The 21,186-nt window shown below is 43.9% G+C and overlaps 1 protein-coding gene across 1 annotated transcript in view; it reads right to left on the bottom strand.

Annotated features, from left to right (window-relative positions):
• MTX2 (metaxin 2) overlaps positions 1 to 20,301 on the bottom strand; it is a 32,918-nt gene extending 12,617 nt beyond the window's left edge. Inside the window, exons 1-3 of the mRNA XM_048953155.1 lie at positions 19,897 to 20,301; positions 6,953 to 7,000; positions 5,971 to 6,017 (exon numbers count right to left, since the gene is read on the bottom strand). Coding sequence (XP_048809112.1) covers positions 5,971 to 6,017; positions 6,953 to 7,000; positions 19,897 to 19,936 — 135 coding nt within the window. The 5' untranslated portion in view covers positions 19,937 to 20,301. The remainder of the gene's footprint in view (positions 1 to 5,970; positions 6,018 to 6,952; positions 7,001 to 19,896) is intronic.
• Between the last annotated feature and the right edge of the window lie 885 nt (positions 20,302 to 21,186).

Here is a 21,186-nt window from a genome sequence, read left to right as displayed (position 1 = left end):
TCCAGAAGCAGAGAACTCAGAAACCCTGGCCCTCCCCTCCTCTCCCAGAAATGACATTTCCAGCTCTGTGCTGCTGCCCTCCATACAGTACAAAAGTGATGCCATCCTGTCTTCCTGTGATGACAAGAATGGAAAACAACTGCACATGAAGTACAGTGGGAAAGAGTAAGAGAAGGGAGGGGGGATTTTGTATTTATTCCCTTGGTTAATTGGTTTGTGTAGCAGCTTTACCCTCACTCTCCCTTCCTCTTTGCCCTCCCCAAAGACCAGACTGTTTGGACGTCGACTGGAAGCACAACACCCATCAGGCAGCAAATCACCCCATCAGAGCTCCATCACAACGCTCTCCTCTTCCCCTCCAGTCCCCTCTCAGAATAATGCAAAAGAGCAAACACACACACTCATTAAAAATGAGTTATAACTTGATGTAAATCGTATCCAGATTGCAGTTTCCAAGATCAGAGGGAAGAATGAAATTGCTTATGCTAAGTCCCAAATAGTTCACAACTTATATCCCCACACGAGGAACACTGTTTTCAGATGGCACACACTGCAGGCTTCATTTGAAGAAGACATTCTCATGATTAGTTTTTTAATAAAGAAATCCATTGCAGGCATCTCTTATTCAGCAGCACTTCTAAGTGCACCCGCATAATACTGCTGTGAAGAAAGAGAAAAGGCATTTTGTTTTCATTCTTGCACTATTTCATGAGCAGACAAAGGACAATATGTGACGACAACTGAAGAGTTATTCTCTACTTTATTGCAGGAACGCATTTTAAAATTAAAAACCATGAACAAATCCACAGAATAATTCAGTTTTCATATCAAACAGCTGCAGACCCTGTAACCGAAATAGTATGTCTAAGGTTATAAATGAAAACTGCTCAGTATCATCCTTTGAGTGACAGATTAAATTCCTAATCCAGTTATGGTAATGGCCACATTTGTAGTTTAACATAAATTAAGAGCTTAATTATATTTGTGACTATTTTAAACAAAATAACAAATTCCTTTGTACCTGTGAACATAATTTATAGCAAAGCCACGTTCATTCTCCAAAACAATCTATTTTACACTGCGGCACAGCACTGTTCTAATGGTATAATGTAATTCTTGTTGTAGAATGTGGAAGGAGTAGATTCAGTGGTAGCACAGAGGTTTTGAAGATAAATGAAGATGCTATTCATTCAGGGGTAATTTCATCTTAGAACTATATGAAAGATGTTTCACTCACAAACAGTACCTCTACGGCTTGGGATTTAGGCATGTTTTCAGCTACAACATAATGCTGCCAGATTGATTATGTTGATATTGCATTTCTCATGGTGAAGAATTCCAGTTTTTATTCTCTTAAAAAAAAAAAAAAAAAGGTCAGATTTTCATTTCCCTACTCAGCCTTGGTTCAACCTCAGCAACAAGTTTACATTTCTCCTCACATTTTGTCTAGGGAAAAACCAAACCACAATTCATACACCAAAAAAAAAAAAAAATCACAAATGTGTAGAGAGCAATTAATCATGAGTGATTTACACATTCATTTGATTACTTGTTGAAGTAAATAAGCAGTTAGTCTATGTAACACAATTTTAAATTGCCCAAACATCCTTCTGTCATTCAGGACTAAGAACAGACAATTCTAAACGCACTTTCCTGGAATATATTAAGATCACTTACAAGGACATCAATTGCACAAGCAATTAATACATATCTTAACGTAATGAGCTGCTGGCTATATAACCTCGGGACAGCTGTGAGAATTTGCACAGTCGTGAACATTTTTGACAGCCTTTTAAGCAAGACTCCACCGCTACCCGCATAAATATTTCAGAAGAGTCTGTAATGACAGAGGCAGCCGAAACGCTCGCATTCCTCCCCCCCGACAAGCCGGGGCAGCACGCAGAGATGCTGCTGCTGTACTTGCAGCCGCAGGCCTGCAGAGCACAGCTGTGTGCATCCACTGTCCCCTCCCCTGCCCCAACCCCACCAGCCTTCACCTGCACCAGGTACAGCAGGGGGACGGGGCCTGGGCAGGCCCTCTGCTTCACACTGAGACCGTCTGCTACGGTTATTTAGTTTTAGTCCAAGCTTGCGGCTGAAAGTAGATGAAAAAACTGTAATCCACCTATCTATGTAATCCACCAATCCAGCTACAAATGCAGCAGCATCCTAACGCATAAACATAGCAACACACACACCAGACCCAATTCACCATCTGGAAGTCCTCGGCTCTAACAACTAACCTTTGCAGAAGCAACCGTAATCCACATCTTAACTCCACAGAATCACAAAGGCTGGAGAAGACCTCCAAGATCATGAAGCCCAACCATCACCCCACACCCACCATGCCCGCTAACCACGTCCCTCAGTGCCACAACCACAGACTGCTCTCCCACCAGGATGGCTGCACGAGTTGGTGGCCTTTGCCACCACGGGTGAGCAAAGTAAGAGCCAGCCAAGGTGAGGTAACACCCTCATCAGTGAGGAGAGGAATGCAATTACTCACTGAAAAATCCTGTTGCAAGAAACTGTGCTCAGAAGCTTATACACATGCAATCTTCTGATGGCCCATGGGTGGCAAATGCCTGAAGACACCACACTTAGAGAACCAACAGGCAGAGCTGCGCCTCAAGGGAACTGCTGACAAGTGTAAATAAATAATAGTAAATAATAATAAACTGGTTGCAAATACAGACAGCATTTTATCACTGAGAATGAGCATTCATAATTTTCATTTTCCCCTGTCTCCTACCCATGATCTGACAATGATAACCAGAAACCCCTATAAATGCATTCCCAGCATGCACAGTTCTCTTCCAAATCAGAATTTGTCTTAAACACAGGACACAGCAGATAGAAGCTGTACAAAAATCTGAGTTTAAGACCTCAGAATTCCCAGGATGGCCCCTTCCTTACAAAAAGGCCCACACCTCTGTATTAGATTTCCAACAGCAGTCTGTTGAGCAACTTGTAATTATTCACAGAATGGAATGCATAGCAATCTACTGAATTTGAAATGAAGCAGCTTTTTAAAGCAAAGATAGTATCAATTTGTTAAATGTGTTCTTACACTACCCGAGTATGACATAATAAATCTCAATTTCTCAGGCTATCATTTTAAATAGTAACTCCATCTCTACCTCCTTTAAAAGTGGAGCTGCTCAGGGGTTGAATTATAGCTGTGTGTTTGATTCTGAGTTTTGGTGACTTTTTTAGAATGGTAAGACTGATAAGCAGCAACGCTGTACTTTGGAAGCTGTACAGTAAACAAGGGGAGAATGCTTTTAACTGTGAATCACAGTGCCCAGGAAGTATATGTATATTCATTAACGAGAACAATGCCAAGCATCTCACGAGAAGAACAGTCTTCATTCTAAATGCAACGTTCTCATTCCTGAAGCTGGAAAATCATTGCTGAGATTAAAATCAGGGCAAAGCAGTAATTCCCCTGAAGTGAAAATAGCACTGCATTCAATATCAAGGCTCTGCAGCCTTCCTTCTCAACAGGACCATATAATAAAATCCTTCAAGCAAGGAGTGCAAACACCAAGTAGTACATGAGACAATGCACTAGCTCATTTCAAGTGATGTTGCATTTTCAGCAAATTCAAAGAATCTGCACACTGGAGAAGAGGAAGGAATTCTTCACTCAGCGTGTTTCCAGGAACAACGGTAGAAGAGGACAGAAGAATTAGAGAACATGGGTAGAAGAGGAATTAAAAAACAACAAACCAACCCACCAGGATCAACTGAGATTCCACAAGAGAAAAGGCATTTGTTTATTTGTTAACTACTGAGGACACCACCAATACAGCTGCTCAGCAATACCCAGCATACTCCGACCTCCCCACTTGCACTGCATGTGGCTACTTCCTATGGCCTTGGATTTTTTCCTTATTTTAGATGTAACTCTCTGTGTATCTGTTTTCCAAGAGCTACTTCAGAGCAGTGTAACAAAGGGCTGTTGTAAGGGGACTGGAGAAAGATGCAGAGGACCAGTTCCAGCACAACCAGTGTCCCCACATGAACCATGTTCCTTAGGGACCTGATGGCTGCCGACTCCACACGCTCTTTTGAGCAGACGCATTCAAAATTCCAGTGCATTTCCATCACATGAAAGTTCATCAGGCCATGACCAACCCATGCCCTGCTCTGTGATAGTCACGTGCCCAGAATCCCTAACAGGGGAAAGGGAATGGCAACTGTGGGGGAAAAAAAGCCCCAGGTACCAGCTCCTATTTCTCTTCCTATCCACTGCTCCCATTTACTCCTCAGGGAAGGGGGAGCAGGAGGGAAAGATATCCAGTAAAAAGATGAACAGGCTCCTATCAGCATAAAATGTCATTTCCGAACCAGAGGAATGCAGCAATTTCCTTATGCAAACTACACTGGTCTAGTCACAGCTTTCTGATCTCTTAGCTGGTAACACATAACTACAGCTCCTCGCATTTCAAATTGGATTGCATACACCAAGGATAACTATTTTTTCACAGTCGCAACCTTGTTACACAGGTTCTTCTAAATAGATATGATTCCCCAATAGAAAATTATTCTATAAAGTTGAAGATCAGATATCTACCAGAGCTGTATGTATAGTCATGGCTACTATCAGCTGTCCAGCTAGAGAATATTGAAGAAAAACAAGCGTTTTTAATATATTATAGTTAATTTATCATCTAAGTGACATGTGTAGGATAACAATGGGCTGGATACAGTAAAGTAAAATGATGCATTAGGAAAGGAAATTTTAGGGTTATGTTATTGTTTCTTTTGTTTGTGCGTTTTTTAATGCAAGCCACACCTATGTGCATTGCTACATGGCAAGAAAATATACAAGAACCACAAAAAATACAGGATTCTGGAGTAAAAAGGAACACTGAAATCAAGGGAGCAACAAAAGCACTTATTTGCTTTATTATGAGACACAATATAAAACACACCAACCAAAAAAAAAAAATTGCCCCATTTATTTGATATATCAAAGATGACTCATTTTTCTAGCACAAGACAAAGATAGCTTTTGTTCTGATAGAATTTACTCTTACAGATATTTCCTACATTGCCAGACTGGGAGGAAAAAATGTTAGAGATCCAGTGAGTAGTTAATATGATCATATAATCCCAATATTTTTACCAATAATGTCAGTTACAGTCTCCAGTGTCCCACGAGGCCAAATGAGAAGTGACCCCCTGGACAGCCCTAGGAGACCCCTAGATCTTGGCTGACAGCAGCCAAGCCAGACCACACACCAAAGCAAGAAGCAGGGGAACTGTGCAGCTCCCTGCTACACAAAGCAGCAGCAAAGCTACTTTGAACAGGAACCTGACAGACATCCTGCCCACCACCACTTCTGACAGCCTGACCCTCTCTGCTAATGGGAGCACATTCCCTCGAGATCTGGGGTGACTGAACCTAACAGGTTAATGGAGTTTACACAGACTTCACAGCCACAGAGGTGCTTTTAAGTCAGTTAGAGATGCAAATTTGTCAATTATATGGACTATTTCTACAAACCACATTGGATCTCTACTACGTATATATGAAAGCTCTCCTCAATTTCAGCAGAGACACATGGAGGTTTGATGCCCACAGCACATCTGCCTGGAGCTGGGGGCAGCAGTAGGTCTGAGAATGAAATAGCAGCAAGCATCATACAGGGGGCTACAAGGGGGACTGGCACCCAGCTGACAACAGGGGCACCCCACAGGGTCCCAGATCAGGAAGATAAGCAGATACCGTACGATAAAACACAGCATAAATACAAGCACAAGCACTCTGGAAAGAACACCCAAACCCACGTGTCCTTTCGGCTCTGGCACTTCAATGACAACACGAAGCAAATCAGACACACTGCTTATGGTTAATTCTTAAATCATTCATTTGGGTAAATACAGACATTGTAGCTAAAAGAAAATCATTCAGAACCTAAAACAGAAATAACATCTTTAGTTTAGAAGAGATGACGTTACCTGAACAGCAAGGGAAGCTGCATTATCAGAGAGCAAAATCTGGTCTTCTGTTCAAAGAAAAAAGAAAAATCACAATTACAAAAACCATGTCTATTCACCCACAACTGTAAGTCACCCCGAGCTGCATTGCTTACATGCAAAAGAAGGAGCAAATGTATAATTGTTATGGAGCTAGGCTAGAAAACCTGCTATATTTTTTTTAAAGTACCAGGAATATTTCTCCTGCAAATGCAATTTCATTTATCATACACTACCAGTGACGTACGATAAAAACGCTCACAATTGAAAACCAAACACTTGAGCTTTGTGCCAATTACTCTTCTTCTAATCAAAGTTAAATAAAACCGCATCTTCATAACTCCTCTGGCTAAAAAGTAAAAGCATTCGGAAAGCTATAAAAACGGCTTGCAGTTAATACTGCGCACTGTGTCTAGGTCTGTCACACAAAAGAAAGATGACAAGTTCACTGCAATAAAAATTCCATGCTTAGAAGACTAGGGCTGCTACCTATTAGTCTTCATTACTTTGCAGTCTTCTGACAACTGTAGCAGGCTGCTGAGCCCCAAATGGGGGCCATAATGTGATCTGATGATATATGAAGAGCTGCTAAAGGGAGCCTGAACCATCCTAGCCTATACATTTTAACAGTTCCTTTTTACTGAGAGCCCACTTTACCACAAGACTTCAAAAATCTGCTGCCTCAGCTATTGGTGCAGTAAATCTGCCAACTGTGCCTGCAACCACATCATTTTACACTGCCTACAGCAGCCAATATAATGAGTCAATAATAAACCAAGGACCTTATAGGCCATGAATAGCTGGTTTATATTGGCAGATGTAAGCGTAGCTCAAACCTCTGACCAGACAAACAACACAAAGGGCTCTTAACAGTTGCTGTGCTTCCTCGCAGTTAATTATCTTCGAGCACATTTAATAGGTTTTTAAAAATAGAGTAATTACTAATTGCAAAAAGCGTACCCACCCTTCAGCTGCTGATACAACGCAGCATTTTCAGGCCAAGGCTCTGCGGCTGCGGAAAGAAGAGGAATTAATTAGGCAAGCCAAACAACAACGCACTGCAGATGCTAACAGAACACAAACATTACCTAGAGCAGAACACAAACTGCAAAGAGTTGACGTGAGATGTAACCTGCCCTGAGATGTCTCCCTCCCACTCTCTTCTGCTCGTAGGGGTGCAACACAGGGCAGAAAATTAAGCCTCAAAACTAAACGTCGCAGACAAAGCTAAAACCCAAGCTATGTTGCAGAATGGCTTCACAATCACCACACAGCAAAAGCAGCCAGCTTCCTCTGCCATAAGGCATCCTTGTGCACATTCCCATCACAACTCTGGCCACTTGAGCAATTATTTATTAAGGTACGAAACAATGAATTCTGGAAATAACAGAAGAAATCACAGAGAGAGAAGCAAGAACCTCAAAACCAGACAGGAAGAATGCTCTGGGGAAATGGAAGAGCTCTGTGCCCGACTGGCCCGATGCTGTACCCAAAGAGCGAAGTGTGCGGGCACAAGATGAACCCCACCAAGACCTGGGCTGCCTCCTGCCTTAAATTAAACACTGGCCAGCCCTGGCACTGCAGTGGCAATATTCATTTAACAACACCTGCACCATCAGTCGCAAAGCAAAGAAACAGAAGACAATGACAGCTTCCAACTGAGAACCGTTGCAGTTCATCATATTCCATATGAATTTATGGGAAGGCAAAAATAATAAACTGCTAATGAGCACTGATTACATTAGCATTAGGATGGGTCATTGTATTGTGTGCGATGTCTCCGTTACATTCTTTGTTAAATTCATTTTAGAAATCTATTCTTAGATACCAATTCAAACCTGGATTTGATCCCAACTAGGTATGTTGTATTTTAGCCTCACAAAGATTACTTTTTAAAGCAATGAGGTGTCTAAATAACTATGCGTGCTTCAAACAGAATTCTGCCACCAGCTTCAGTAAGGTCATTATTTGTAACCTTGGTCCTCAAGCTCCAAGAAAATACCGAAGATGTGGAAACTTGTATGGAAGTAACACAGCTGGAAAGCTTGTATCACTCTGCGCAGTCCCGCAAAGGTCGCTACCTTTAACATGAAGGCACAGAGCTTACCAAAGCCACACTAGCAGGGGCATGAGAAAGCAACTAATCACCTCTACTTGTCAGGAAGAAATGTTTTATGTTTTATTGTAGCAGTTATTGGTTTTACACCCCTCCATTAAAGTTTTGCCCTGGAGTAAAAATTCTTGAGATGGAAGTACATTTACTTCTTGGAATAAAGAGAGACTAGGTATCATCTGCGGTACTGCAACCTTAAGCGTTCAAAATCATTTATCTAAAATACATTTCTTCAGATCCACTCAAGTCTTGCAAGAACAAAAGTAATGAGGAAATTAAGAAAGCTAGTGCTGTACTTTAGCAAACTTACAGTGCTGACCTCTGGAACACTTACAGAAGTAAGCCACAAAGGCACACTGCTCTTGCACATGGCAACACCCCACCGTGCCAGCAAACAGAGAGCATCCTTTTTCCATGCCCAGAATGGCACTGAGAACTCCAAATCGCATGCACCCATTTCCACCCATAATTTTTGCCTGTTTGTAGATCGCCGTGCCAGATTTACATCCAGTTCTTGGATTCTGTCCCACGCTGGAAGAACAGGCACGTGGCTGACATGTCTCAGGCCCACAAAAATTAAATGAACTTTTCTTTTTCCAACAAGAGAGCTAAGTCTGTTTCAAGAAGTTCAAACACTAATTCCAGTCTGATCTTGGCATTAAGCTCCAGGCAGCCCTCAATACAAATCACAGCCTCCTGGCACACACAGTCCAACCAGACACAACTGCAAAGGCATTCTGCATCTGCGTTATAAACCAAAACACAAGCAGAATGTTTTTGTAACTTGCTGGCCTTTATCTGCTCACAATTTCCTCCCACATTCTACTGATCAAATACAGATTTTCACAAACTGTATTTGCTGAGGATCTGACCCTAACTCGGTCACTCATTATATGAAGCTTTTACCACCAATCTTAGTATATACAGGAGCACACACCAAGCTAAAGAGAAGGAAAGCACATGGGCAGTTTTACACCTTTGCACCCACTCATCTAGCACACGGTTGTGAGCTAAAATTTGTCTTTTGACAAGTAAATGAAACAAGAACAAACAGTCACATAAAAATCTCAGCCTCTCTTATCTGGACATCTGAACTCCAAAATTCAGCAGTTCTGTGTGAAAGAAAGCACAGCAGCCCTGCACTCAGCATCTACCAGTCTCCAGAGGAGCTCCCAACTCCAAGCACACACGCATGGACAAGGTGGCCACGTGCTCAGAGGCCTGGAACCAAAGCCTTCAGTTCTTCATGTCCAGGCTGATGAGGGACGAGCTAAAATCAGAGACCAGCCCCACAACTGCTGCAAGGCCAAAATCTGCAGCTTGGAGAGGCCAGAATCTGCTGGGGACAGAGGAAGAAGTCACTGAGGGGACACCACAAGCCTGTGCAAGAGGAGAAAAGGAGTAATGTGTATGGCAATCCTGCTTTACGAATGTAGGTGAAGACATAATTTGTAGAATAATAGGCACTAATATTACACGCTGCTTCAGTTCTGTCATATTTCCAATCCATCAAGTTGATTAATGTTATAATAACTCCTCACAAACTTATCATTTGTGCACTAATGAAGTCAAATCCAGTTTATCCTCTGGCAACTATAATCTTCTGGTCACTAGATGTTAGTTTCCCAGCTAAGGGAAGCTTCCCAAGACTACTAGGACAGAAGGAGAGAAAAGAGAAAATTGTGAAGAAAATTAACAAAGGCCATGTCAATTCAGTTTCAGAAGCTTTCAACACGGAACCACATTTATGTGTTAGATCCTATGCAATGCACACTTTCATCATTAACTGCTCACAGGATGAAATAACTGCCTGGAAGTACACCTTCCAGGAACTGCTTTTCTCCTTAACTTATGAATAAGTAACCATCAGCTTCTTCCTTCTGCCTCCAGAACGAGCAGAACCACAACCAATGGGTCTGCCTCCCAGGCACATAACCTTTATCGAAGATTGCTTTCTCACCTTACTTCTTCCCATGCTTAAGGAATTCAAACACTTAATCTTTCATATGGATTGTCTGCTGTTTTTCAGGACATGTGAACCTCGTACTCTTGTCTTCCCCTATTTCTCTCCTTCTGTACTGCTTGCTTTCATGCCAGTTATAGGAAACTGGCATCTATGGATCAGTTCTCCCTATTATGTGCATTCAGAACAAGCACCGAATTCAAAAGTTACTGGCAAGTGAGAACTAAAAGCATATGGACACAGAAAGCATCACCACATAAGCCACACAAGCAAAGAATTCAGTGCCACAGAGGAAACAACCACTGAGGGGACCACCTACAAATAATCTTCTCTGGTTTTGTAAACCACTAAAAATAGATGAAAATTTCCCTAAGCTCAATGTATTTGTTAGTCAAAGTGTTCTACTTATTAACAGTTTAGCATAGAAAATACAGAATACAAAGTGCTAACAGGATTCTTCGGTGTCAAATTAGACTTTGAGAGAATCTCTGAGAACTGGTGTGTTGCATGTTCCCAGTGGAGTTGTAATTACTCAGGTTTGCAGCTATCTATTAAAAGAGATCGCTAGCCTCATCTGTCATGTAAGAGAATGAATTACTGAATGTATCATTCTGCTCAAACAAAAAGCTTTTAAAGCACAGAACAAGACATGACAGTCATATGAAACTCGTTGCCACTAAAAAAGAACAGCATCAGGTGCATTTTTCAGGTTTTGCAGTGAAATGTTTTACTTGAGCTACACTAAGGTCAGAGATTATATCCAATTAACATCCCGACTTCAACATGTCCAGATGTTTCAGAGTTGTCATTTCAATAATAAGAGTTTATCAATCTAAATGCTTTTGGGACAGCAAGAGGGATGAATGCATTTAAGCCACAAGAAGAGAGCACTGGAATTCACTACTAGCAGGAGAAGGGCAGCTCACTCGAAGCTCATACATCTCAGTTCCAACTAATGCTCTCAGAACAGGACAGGCTGTACCTCTCTGTGGTCCTTGCACACACGTGAATTTCAAGGTCAAAGAATGAGGGGCAGCAACAACATCCCCTCAGTGAAGACTGTGACAAGGAAGGCATCATTTCCCAACACTTTCTGCAGCACTTCAGTCCCACCAGCTCCCTGTCCAGACTGTTCCAACATCTTATTAGAGCACCAAATTTGGTTTCAACTCCCACATTCTAATAGCTGGGAAACTTCATCCCATGTCAGTGCTGCCTGGATGGATGGGGAAACAGCCATTTTCATCCACTTTCCCCAAGCAGCTTCACAATGATGAAAGAGTTGAAATGAAACAAATGGCTTACAATTATACCTTTAATCCTGTTACTTAAAAAATAAGACTGACTGTGGAAATAAGTAGACATAACACACTTTGCATGTTAAATTGTGGAATATGCTAAGCAAGAATGTAACATTTTCAGAAGCCTAGCATGAATCGCCAGTTTCGACCATCACAGTACACGACGTGGTTTGCAGCACGAGCTCATTTAGCACAGGTCTGCAGGCTGCTCCTTCCTGATTATTGCGCACAGACATGAGAAATCTCCAGATGCAGGCATCTAAGTGTTCCCTCCTGCAAGGGAAATGAAGTTATTACCAGGAGAAAGAGCTCTGCAGGACAATGCTCAACTTGAAATTAAGCTGTTCCCAGCAATTAGCACAACCGTAGAATTTGGGTGGAGTGGGAATGTTTTTGGAAGGCAATGCAGATGTAAGTAATTTTCAGCTGTAAAGCCAAAATATGCCTAATCAGAGTCAAGGCTAAGGAGCTAACACCAAATGTTACTAGCCTGCAGATTATTTGTCAAGTGCTGAAACTACATAAAGAAAAGTAAACAAGACAATCTCTGCCTCAAGTATCCTGTAAACTAAAATCTCCTGAGTTCTCAGTTTGCCAGAAGCTTATCCCTCAACAGCTTCTTTCTGCTTCTGTAAATCACGCACCCAAATGACCAGCACCCTCTTTCATGCAGACCTCTGCATGAAATTACACAAGTGAAGCCAGGCCTGGGACAGAATCATTGCCCGCAACTGTAAGCAGAAGTTTACAGACCGTGCAGAAATAAAGACAGCTTCTCTGAAGTCACCAGATTTGCATGGATCATTTCCCTTACTGTTATATTCTTAAGCACTTTGATATTAAACTTGCATAGAAAGGAGGAAAGCAAAAACATCTGTATTTACAAGTTTGGTTCACATAGCATTAAAGGCCTGTTAAAACAGCCAAGAGGCAAAATACTCTCTACTAAAACCTAAAAAAGTTAGCATTAATTTGAATCGCCGTATTCCAATATTACAGCTGGAGAAATTAACTTACGCATTATTTCCACACTGTTTCCTTTAGCCTCTCCCTAGGTACAGATTTGATTAAATTATAATGAGATACCTCAAAACTGTTTTCTCACAAGAGTAAACACTACAAAGAAATCGAGTGCTACATCTGGCAGCATCCACATCCAACAGCATTATTTACAAGTCTCCAAGCACCGCGGAGCAGACATCGCAACAGTTGGGAAGGCATTCCTTGCCTGGCTTCCCCAGGCTGCTGCTACGGGAGCTGTGCTCAACCCAAAGGAACCACACTGAAAGCCAACCCACAGACTCCAGAAGGAAAAAGGATCATTAATAGCCTGATGTTGAGATGCATCAAAAAGAAGTAGGTAATCACTTTCTTCCCTTTTCACAATGCAAAAGGTCACGTTTGCAGGGAGCGACACGTTGTTTTAAAAGAAAATGCCAGGAACTGGTGCATTTCTAAATCTCTACTACAGGAATAAGGTGCAGAAATACATTTTGATTAATGCCATGAAGGCACAGCCTGTCCATCACCCACAACCAGTAATATAAGTATGAGGAAGTTGTGGACTGACCACCTTGAGCCCCACTCAGTCAACCCACCCACACTGAGATCAGTGCCACGTAATTGGCCTGGTCCTGCAAACTGACAAGGGCCAAGAAGAAATGAGAGCACCAGCAGCTGACAGCAGCTGGCACTGCTGACAGGGGATCAAGAAGTGTTTCACAGTGCCTTGCCAAATGAAAGCTAAACAGGACACATTAAATCATGTATCAAATAATTACATCATTTGCTTAAATCTATCCTGGTCCTCCTTCTCAGAGATATTACAATTCAGATAAATCATGGCTGCTCGGTAATTATTGATCAAGCAGACACTTCAATGCGAAGATTCAATCTGTGCAGCCATTCCCAAACTCAAGTTTCCTGCAGCAGAACGCTCACAGAGGCTGAGCACGACATGACTGCAGCAGCCATTTAGGATGAGACAATCTGCTCCTTAACCCTCCAAGAAAGCTATTAATGGCATGGATTGAAGCATTTGTCCAACTCCATTACTTTGAGCTGAGTGCCCAGAGCGCAGGCACTGCGCTTTGGCCCCTGGGTACTCGGCATGCTCCCTGCAAGGAGGCAGCCTGGTCACAGAGAGGCCACTGAAACCCAGCAGAGTCAAAATCATAAATACAAGTTGCTCCTAAATCAACATTTGGACTCCTTCAGAAAAGCGCAGAGTGCCAACTAATGATCTCAATAGATTTATTTCTCAAGTCTCGACAAGCTGGAGCTATTTTACTTATTCCTGATATTTAGCACAAATGCTCCATCTCAAAGAAACTCTGTAATTCTTTATCACAGCTTTTTATAGATCTCAAATCAATCTCTTCCCTTTGCGTTACTCAAGTCCTTTGCCCCTGCCTGAAGACATAAAGCTCCATGCATAGGAGCTGCCCTGAAGAGGAGGACAGACGTCTGACACTCATGAATGTCCTAAGTGCCCTACTGGACTAGGACAATTCTTAGCCACATTGCCATCATTTTTATACTGTAAGTTAGCCTTTTGGGAAGCTACTTTAGATTGAGAGCTCCTCATCCAAACAATTCAAACTCCTCCAATCCTAAGGATGCCTGGCAGGCAGACTGAAAGCCACTTCTGCAAAGTGCCCCTGGGAGCTCCCTGCTTCATCCCCAGTGCCTTTACTCTGAGTCACACCAGGGATCCAACCCACCTGTCCCAACAGACCTGCCCTCAGTATCCCTAGTCTTCTCCCAATGCCTCCCCCCATGCACTCTTCCTGCTCATCCAGTCCCAGCACTGTGGCCTTTCACTATGTCTGCCCTCCATTCCCTTTCTCCCATCTGACCCAAGGAGCCAAGGGCAGCACTGCCAGGAGGCACAAATGATGACAGCAGTGCTGAGAGCCTGGATCTCAGGTAGAGGAAAGAAGTGCAGAGATCTAAGGCAGGAGAGCAGCGAGGGGCAGCAATGCAGGCAGGGCTGGCAGTGGTGCAGCCAGCCAAGCACTGCTGCTGGTAAGGGGAAGGCACTGGTGCCTCTGCTGCTGCTGTAGGGCTCGTGATCTTCAGGTCAGCCCCCAAAAGAGACAATGATATTTGCAAAGCAAATGGGACAAAATCAAAGTAAGCGTTCCTTTTCATTTACTAATTTTCTTGTCATAGTCCTAGAGCAATCCTGTTTCCTGCCATGAGAAAACAAGAAGATACTACTTAGCAGAAAACATCTAATAGTAAAATCCTGATTAGAGGAAAACTGCTTTGTCTTAATGGAGCCAGAACCAACTATAGAGGGACATTCTATTATAAACTGTCATTAAATCTCTTCATAAAAACAAGAAGTAGCTAACTCAGAATGAAATATGTATAGTACTGCAGTTATTACAAAATAAAGTCATTTCTCCTCTGGCCTAACAAAAGATTAGACAGGCAATCCCTTCAAAGGACTGATTCAAATCAAGCTACAAAACGTACCTGTCTGAGCAAACTGGCAGGAGCCACCTAAGAGACTTTGCTCATGGCAGAAGAACAGGAGTTAAAGGCATCTCTTAGGTTGGATTACCTCCCCCTCCAAAAGAAAACAAAAAAGCCCACATCCGTGTCCCCAGCCTGAAGTACATCACAATACAAAACCAAAACAGCCTGACAAATTCAGTATTTACAAACCATCCCTCAACTACAAGCATTTCAGCAGCAGGCTGAAATACTGGACTGTCAGTATCAAGTAAAAACAGGGAACTGTTTTTTTCACTGTATAATGGCACAAACTGTTCACATTCACACACGCACATTCTAGTGTACAAAATGCATGCCCAGCTTACATTTCACGCCTCTATATGCAGGTGCAATGAAGGCAGGCAGTTTTCACTCTAGATGTTTTCTCTAAGCCAAACTGAAGCTTGCCTTAATACATAAAACGTGCACAGAAGAAATTTACTTTTGCTCTGGCATGTTACATTGCAGGTAGACTGAGTGAGAATGTAAAATATCTAAAGGCAGAAGGGCATCTGTTTTTCAAACTGCATTCATTTCCCTCAGCACTAAAACTGGCCAAAGACCTCTAGACATAACTCAGCTGCAATAAACAGAAGTAATTTTCCAGAGATCAAAGGACAAACAAGGATATTATTTTCTCTCTTTTTGATTGCTGATCTGAAACTAACGTGTGGGGGAAAAACATGCTAAGCATATTGAGTAATTCAGTGACAACTGAACAACATTTCAACAATCTCTTCAGGGTGACTTGAGCAGCCAACTTCTCTAAACTACCACAGTCAGAGTTTAATATTCTGCACCACTTGAAAGCTGGCACTCTAATTCTTCTTATAGCATAAATACCCATTTCCTACCCTGTTAAAATGTGATTGATGCTAAGCTACTCTAAACAAATTCCCTACCATACATCCAATTAATATTTGCAACAGTTCAGAAACTGATTATTCAAACTGTGGTATAACATGCTTGCAATTCACAGAACTATGGAAGTATTTATTATTCCCTGAGACACAGCATCAGTCTCTCTACATTCCTGAACAAGTGAACGCTTAAACGTCACTAAACCAAGCATCTGACTCCACGCAAGAGATAAAGTCATCAGTGCGTAGTGCATCACTAAGGCATGACAGCAGCAGGTCATGCTCAGCACGTTGACATGCACACACGTTGCACAGACTGCTGAGCCTCTGCAGATGTGCCAACAGGCTGAGCCAGTGAGAAGCACAGAGAGGCTGAGCTGGAGGTGCTGGAGCTGGAAGCATGTTGCCCAGGGCTGTCACCAGCTGGGTTCTGAGCATCCCCAGGGACACAGATTCCAAAACTGCTCTGAGCAACCTGCGCCAATGTTAAATCAGATTCACAGTTTGGGGGTTGGTTTTTTTTTGTTTGTTTGTTTTTTCCCTCTCAATCAACCTTACCATTCCACTTATGCATAACATAGCATAGTATTCACAACCACAGGTAGGAGGAGAAGGCTATTAGAACAGCCATTGTTATGTATGTTTTTCCTTTCAGATACACCATTTTTCATCCTCAAAAATACCTGTGAGACATTTAAACCTTCAGAGTACCAGAATAAAATATTCCCTGTGCAAGGTCTCAGCAAACCTACAAGTGGGGGTATTGGCCAAGATCCTGGACAACTTCTAGAAAAATTTTCCAATATGAACAAATTGAGCAATTTTTCCCTTATTTAATTTCAGTCTTGGAGTGATACATAATACAGAAGAGCCAGAAGGCCACGACCCACTGGCAAAGGTATTTATTATTTTCAAGGCAGATAGCTGCTTTTGACACTGATCTGCTTTTGGAAAGCAAAGGCAAGGTCATAATTTTGTTTTTAAAATGATTCAGTGGTGTAGTGGAAATGCTAAGTCGGAGCTTGAACCAGTGATTGAGCACCTGGTGGGATTGAGCACCCAGAGAGTTCAGGTGTATGCAATGCCTCTGACTAACTGGAAGGGGTGGAGCCAGGATCCATCCCTTCCCAGATCTCATTTAAGGGTTGGCAGTGGAGGCAAGGGTTTTTTGCTAGATATCCCTGCCTACTTATGGCCTTCCAAAGGTAAGCAGTTTTTCTTCCTTTGTTTTTGTGTCTGCAGCTGCTGCATTTGGGCTTGTTCCAAGGATCCAAGTAACAGGCACTGTGATAACCAGGTAAAATCCCAAATGAGCAGTAAAAGTAGTCTTCTGCTCCCTGCCCCTGAAAAGATATTTACAAAATAGAATGACCTTGGAACTACTTGCACCTTCCATAGTGGTGTGGCCTACCTGTACCCTGGGGGAGATTACTGGAGGCTGGGGGATTGGTAGTCCCCCCAGTAATGGGTGTATGGCATGTAGATATTGTAGTCAACATTCTAGTTTTAATTGCTAAGGGGACCTTAATCATGTCCCTGTGGCAAATCAGCTGCCCCCCTTTTGCTACCCAGTATAGTTTTGCAGTCTCAGATATCAAGCCAAAGGGTAGGGCACAGACAGACAGGACATGCCCCAGTGCAAGCTGAAGTACTGACCCAGAACAGGAACATGGCTCATATCTTGCTGTAGAGGGCATACCCATTCTTTCTGGTACCTCTGAAACATCTATACTACTCCCTGTGAGTCTCTTTGGGTCTACATGATCACTGGGAGGAGCAACATGACATCAAAATGCTCTAATGACACTATAAGATCACCATGACCCAGTGGAGGAGTATATGCGACTGATGAAATATGAGCTGAACCCTCCCTGGTCCAAGCAACTGTGTGCCTCCTGGAGACTCAGTATTGGCCCACAAAGGAATATGAACTTCAACCATGAACCAAACATCAATTGTCTTGTATTTTGTTAACTGACACTCTGACAGGCAAATTCAACAGTGTCAAGGTCTACTTGATCATCATAATGGAAAGGGCTTACTTTTTAACCTGCTCAATCACTGGTTCACACCATGAAGAGGTGGAGCGTAGCAGAAATGCTAACTCACAGCCTGGACCAGTGATTGAGCACCTGTTGGGAAGGCAGGACCAACCCAGGGGAGCTCAGGTGTATGCAATGCCTCTGAGTAACTGGAAGAGGTGCAGCCAAGGATACAGCCCTTCCCAGACCTCATTTAAGGGTTGGTAGTGGAGGCAAGGGTATCTTGCTGGAGATCCCTGTCTACCTGAGGGTTTTCAAAGCTAAGCAGGCTGTTTTTCCTCTGTTTTTGCATCCATAGTTGCTGAATTTGGGCTTATCTTCACTGGCTGCAGCATAGGACTCTGCCACCCACTCTTACTGCTGTGCTTTCCGTTGCATCATAGAGTTACAAGTGGACAGGTCCACAGCAAGGATTTGTACTGTACCTTCAATCAAGGTAAGTTGCTGCACGTCCAGCAGATCAATGAAGTAAGCACTGAGCACTTCTGCTCAGTAAAAATATAGGAGCATTTGCAGCAATTTTGTATTACATACCTGCATGTTGTATTACCTAAAAACAAAAAATACTACCATTGCTTAACCTGTATCTGACAGGTGAAAGATGAGGCTCTGTGCTTACTAAAATTTAGGAAGGAAGCATATGAACACTTCTGATGCTCTCAGAGACTCACATTCATAGCATAACTGTCATCACAATACTCTGAGGCTAGCAAAAGCAACCAACCCAAAGGGGAGGCAAGAATCTGCCCAGAAACAGAGAAAGAACAACTCTGAAAGGAGAGAATGGAAGGAACCAGACATTGCAGTATTTCTTGCTTATAGAGTTTAAAACACATGTTTTCCTTGCACTATGCACATGCCTACATGCAACACAGCTTTGAGCCACTATTTGTAATTACAGTAAGAAAGTATCTGTTCTAAGATATTCATAAAGGCCACAGCAGACAAACACAACAGAATCAACTCCTACTCACATTTGTGATTATACATGTTTCACAGTGTAAGTGAATGAAAAGTATTAAGGAGATCACAGTAGTAAATGGGCATGGAGTGATGCTGACATACCATAATACCCATGTCCTGAGGTTTCTGGCTCTTAAAATGTAACTGCTCCCAGAGCTAACATCTGTGAATCAACAAGTCCCAACCCAAGAGCCTAGCACAACTTTAAGGATGCCTATGGGTACCCAATTTTGAGCTATCTGGGTTTCCCTTATCATACCGGCCACAAGCAAGCATGCTCTGAAAACTGAACTGGGGATCCTACATTAGAGCCTCTGCAGGCCCAGCGTTTGGGACAAACACTGGCTTCTTCCCGAACAGCTTGGCAGAAGTAGTAATGCCATCTCCTTGCAGTATTTGCTCCTTATGGGCTCATGTAGCAGGAAGAAATAAGGACAGAGGCAACAGAAGAATGTGACCAATACACTGAGAGCTTTCTGAACTCCTCAGCCAGAAGCTAGCTGAGGTGCATGTTTGTTCCTTGAGAGCACTTCTGATAAAAAGTGTCGGTTATGCACATCACCTTGATTTATGACAAGGCTCACATTTGGTGCGTGTGGCCCAGCTGGAGCAAACCATAAGAGCAAACTATGTATTGCTGTACTTCTTAGCTTCACAACAGCAACACAAGAAACGCAGCACTTGTGAAGGAACGTTATGAAATCAAAATGAAGGTGCCGCCTAGCACAGCTGGGAGCTGCAGGCTCGTTAAGTGAGCAGCGGCCGTGATGGCCGCCCGCAGGTGTGCGCTGCGCCATGGCAGCGGGAACCTGGCGAGGTGCCGTGGCGGCCGCCCCGCGGGACGAGCGCGTGCGGAGCAGGGCTCTGCACGGAGCTGCGGACAGCCGGCTTCCCGAGCAGTCCTTGCAGGGTCGGCCGGTCGGCCGGCTCTCCTCCGGGCGCTCCCGAGCCTCGGAGAGGTCACGCAGGCTCCGGCCGCAGCAAGGGCACCGGGACTTCGGCGCCCAGCGGGATATCGCAGGCTGTGGCGGGGGACGGGGCCCGCCGCGGCCCGCGGGCGGCTGTCCCCGGCGCCCCGCCAGGCGGGGCCGAACGCACCCGCGATCACCAGCGGCCACCCCGGGCCGACACCCGCCCCACCGGCCGCCCGCCCGCCCCTCACCGGCCAGCTGGTTCATGAAGGCCTCCGCCACCAGCGACATGTTGCGCAGGGCGAGCCCCGCCGGGCTGAGGGCACAGGCAGGAACTGGAGCCGCGCCGTAAGGCCGTGCATCCGGGGCACGCCCCGCCGCCCGGCCCGCCTCCCGCCGCCAGCTCTCGCGGCGGCTTTGCGCGGCCGTCGGTGGCCGCGCGGGCGCGATTTGCGGCTCTGCTGCTGAGGGGGCGGGCTGATGCGGCGGCCCGAGGAGGGGAGCGGAGCGGAGCTCTGCGCTGGGGGGTGCGCGCGGGAAAGAAGCGGTGCCCGCAAGAAGCTGCTGCTGGGCCTGGGGGCGCCTCGCCGATGTGCTCGCGTCCCATGCAAAAGCAAATTTTAAGACCGATAAAGAAATGCAGAGGGCTGACGTACTGTGCGACTCCAGCGCGGGGACCTGCTGTTGGGAGCGCGTGCTGCGCGATGTGAGGGGGAGATTCATCTGGAAATGATACGCTGCAAAGCTGCGCGTGCAGCATTAGACCTGAATGCAAATGCAAACATTTCAAAGTGTGGGAGTGTGCTGTGAAGCCAAACAGCTTTAATTCCGTCCATTTAAGATCCTGTTCTTGGGGGTGGAGGGAACACAGCCCAGATCTTAATGTTCCTTAGTTCCACGCCATGAACCACAAATGACACATTCCCCATCTGCTAACGAAGGTTTAGCAGCCTTTTTGCAGCCCTGTGTCAGCCACACAGAATTTCAGACTTCATAAAAGAGATATGTAACGTGAAGGACATTCTTATGTATTACAATACATGCTTTCCGTGACAACTACAACTATCAAGAAAAGCAACTTCACTGGGCTCTGTACGAGCTCTCTGCAAACTTTTCCTTAAAGCTTTTAATAGGTAGAGGATAGAAACTTTGAGAGGATTATGAACAACCCCCTATTTGGGAAATTACACCTTAATCCCCTTAGTTAATCCAGACTGAGGAAAAACCCCTTTGAATTTGCACCCAATTGAAATGTTATCTGAGATACAACTTCATATTTAGCTGTGGTGTAATAATTCTCTTTCTTTGCCTGGAAATATAATCAAAAGAAAAGTGAAAACAAAACTACAGTCTGACAAATGGTAGCAGGAAACACTGGCCAACATCATGATGGATGAGAATATTTATCATAATTCTGAGTATTGTGATGGATTCTTGGGCTGACTTAGCCACATCTCTATCCAGTAAACAGTAGTAAAGCCTTTGCTCAGGGAGCGATGACATTTGTTATTTAACTTGTGACAGATGCCAAATCCTTCAGC

This window comes from Lagopus muta, chromosome 8 (assembly GCF_023343835.1).
Source record: "Lagopus muta isolate bLagMut1 chromosome 8, bLagMut1 primary, whole genome shotgun sequence".
NCBI lineage: Eukaryota > Metazoa > Chordata > Aves > Galliformes > Phasianidae > Lagopus > Lagopus muta.
Note: the sequence above shows the minus strand (reverse complement) of the source record. Positions and strands in the feature narration are given on the sequence as shown.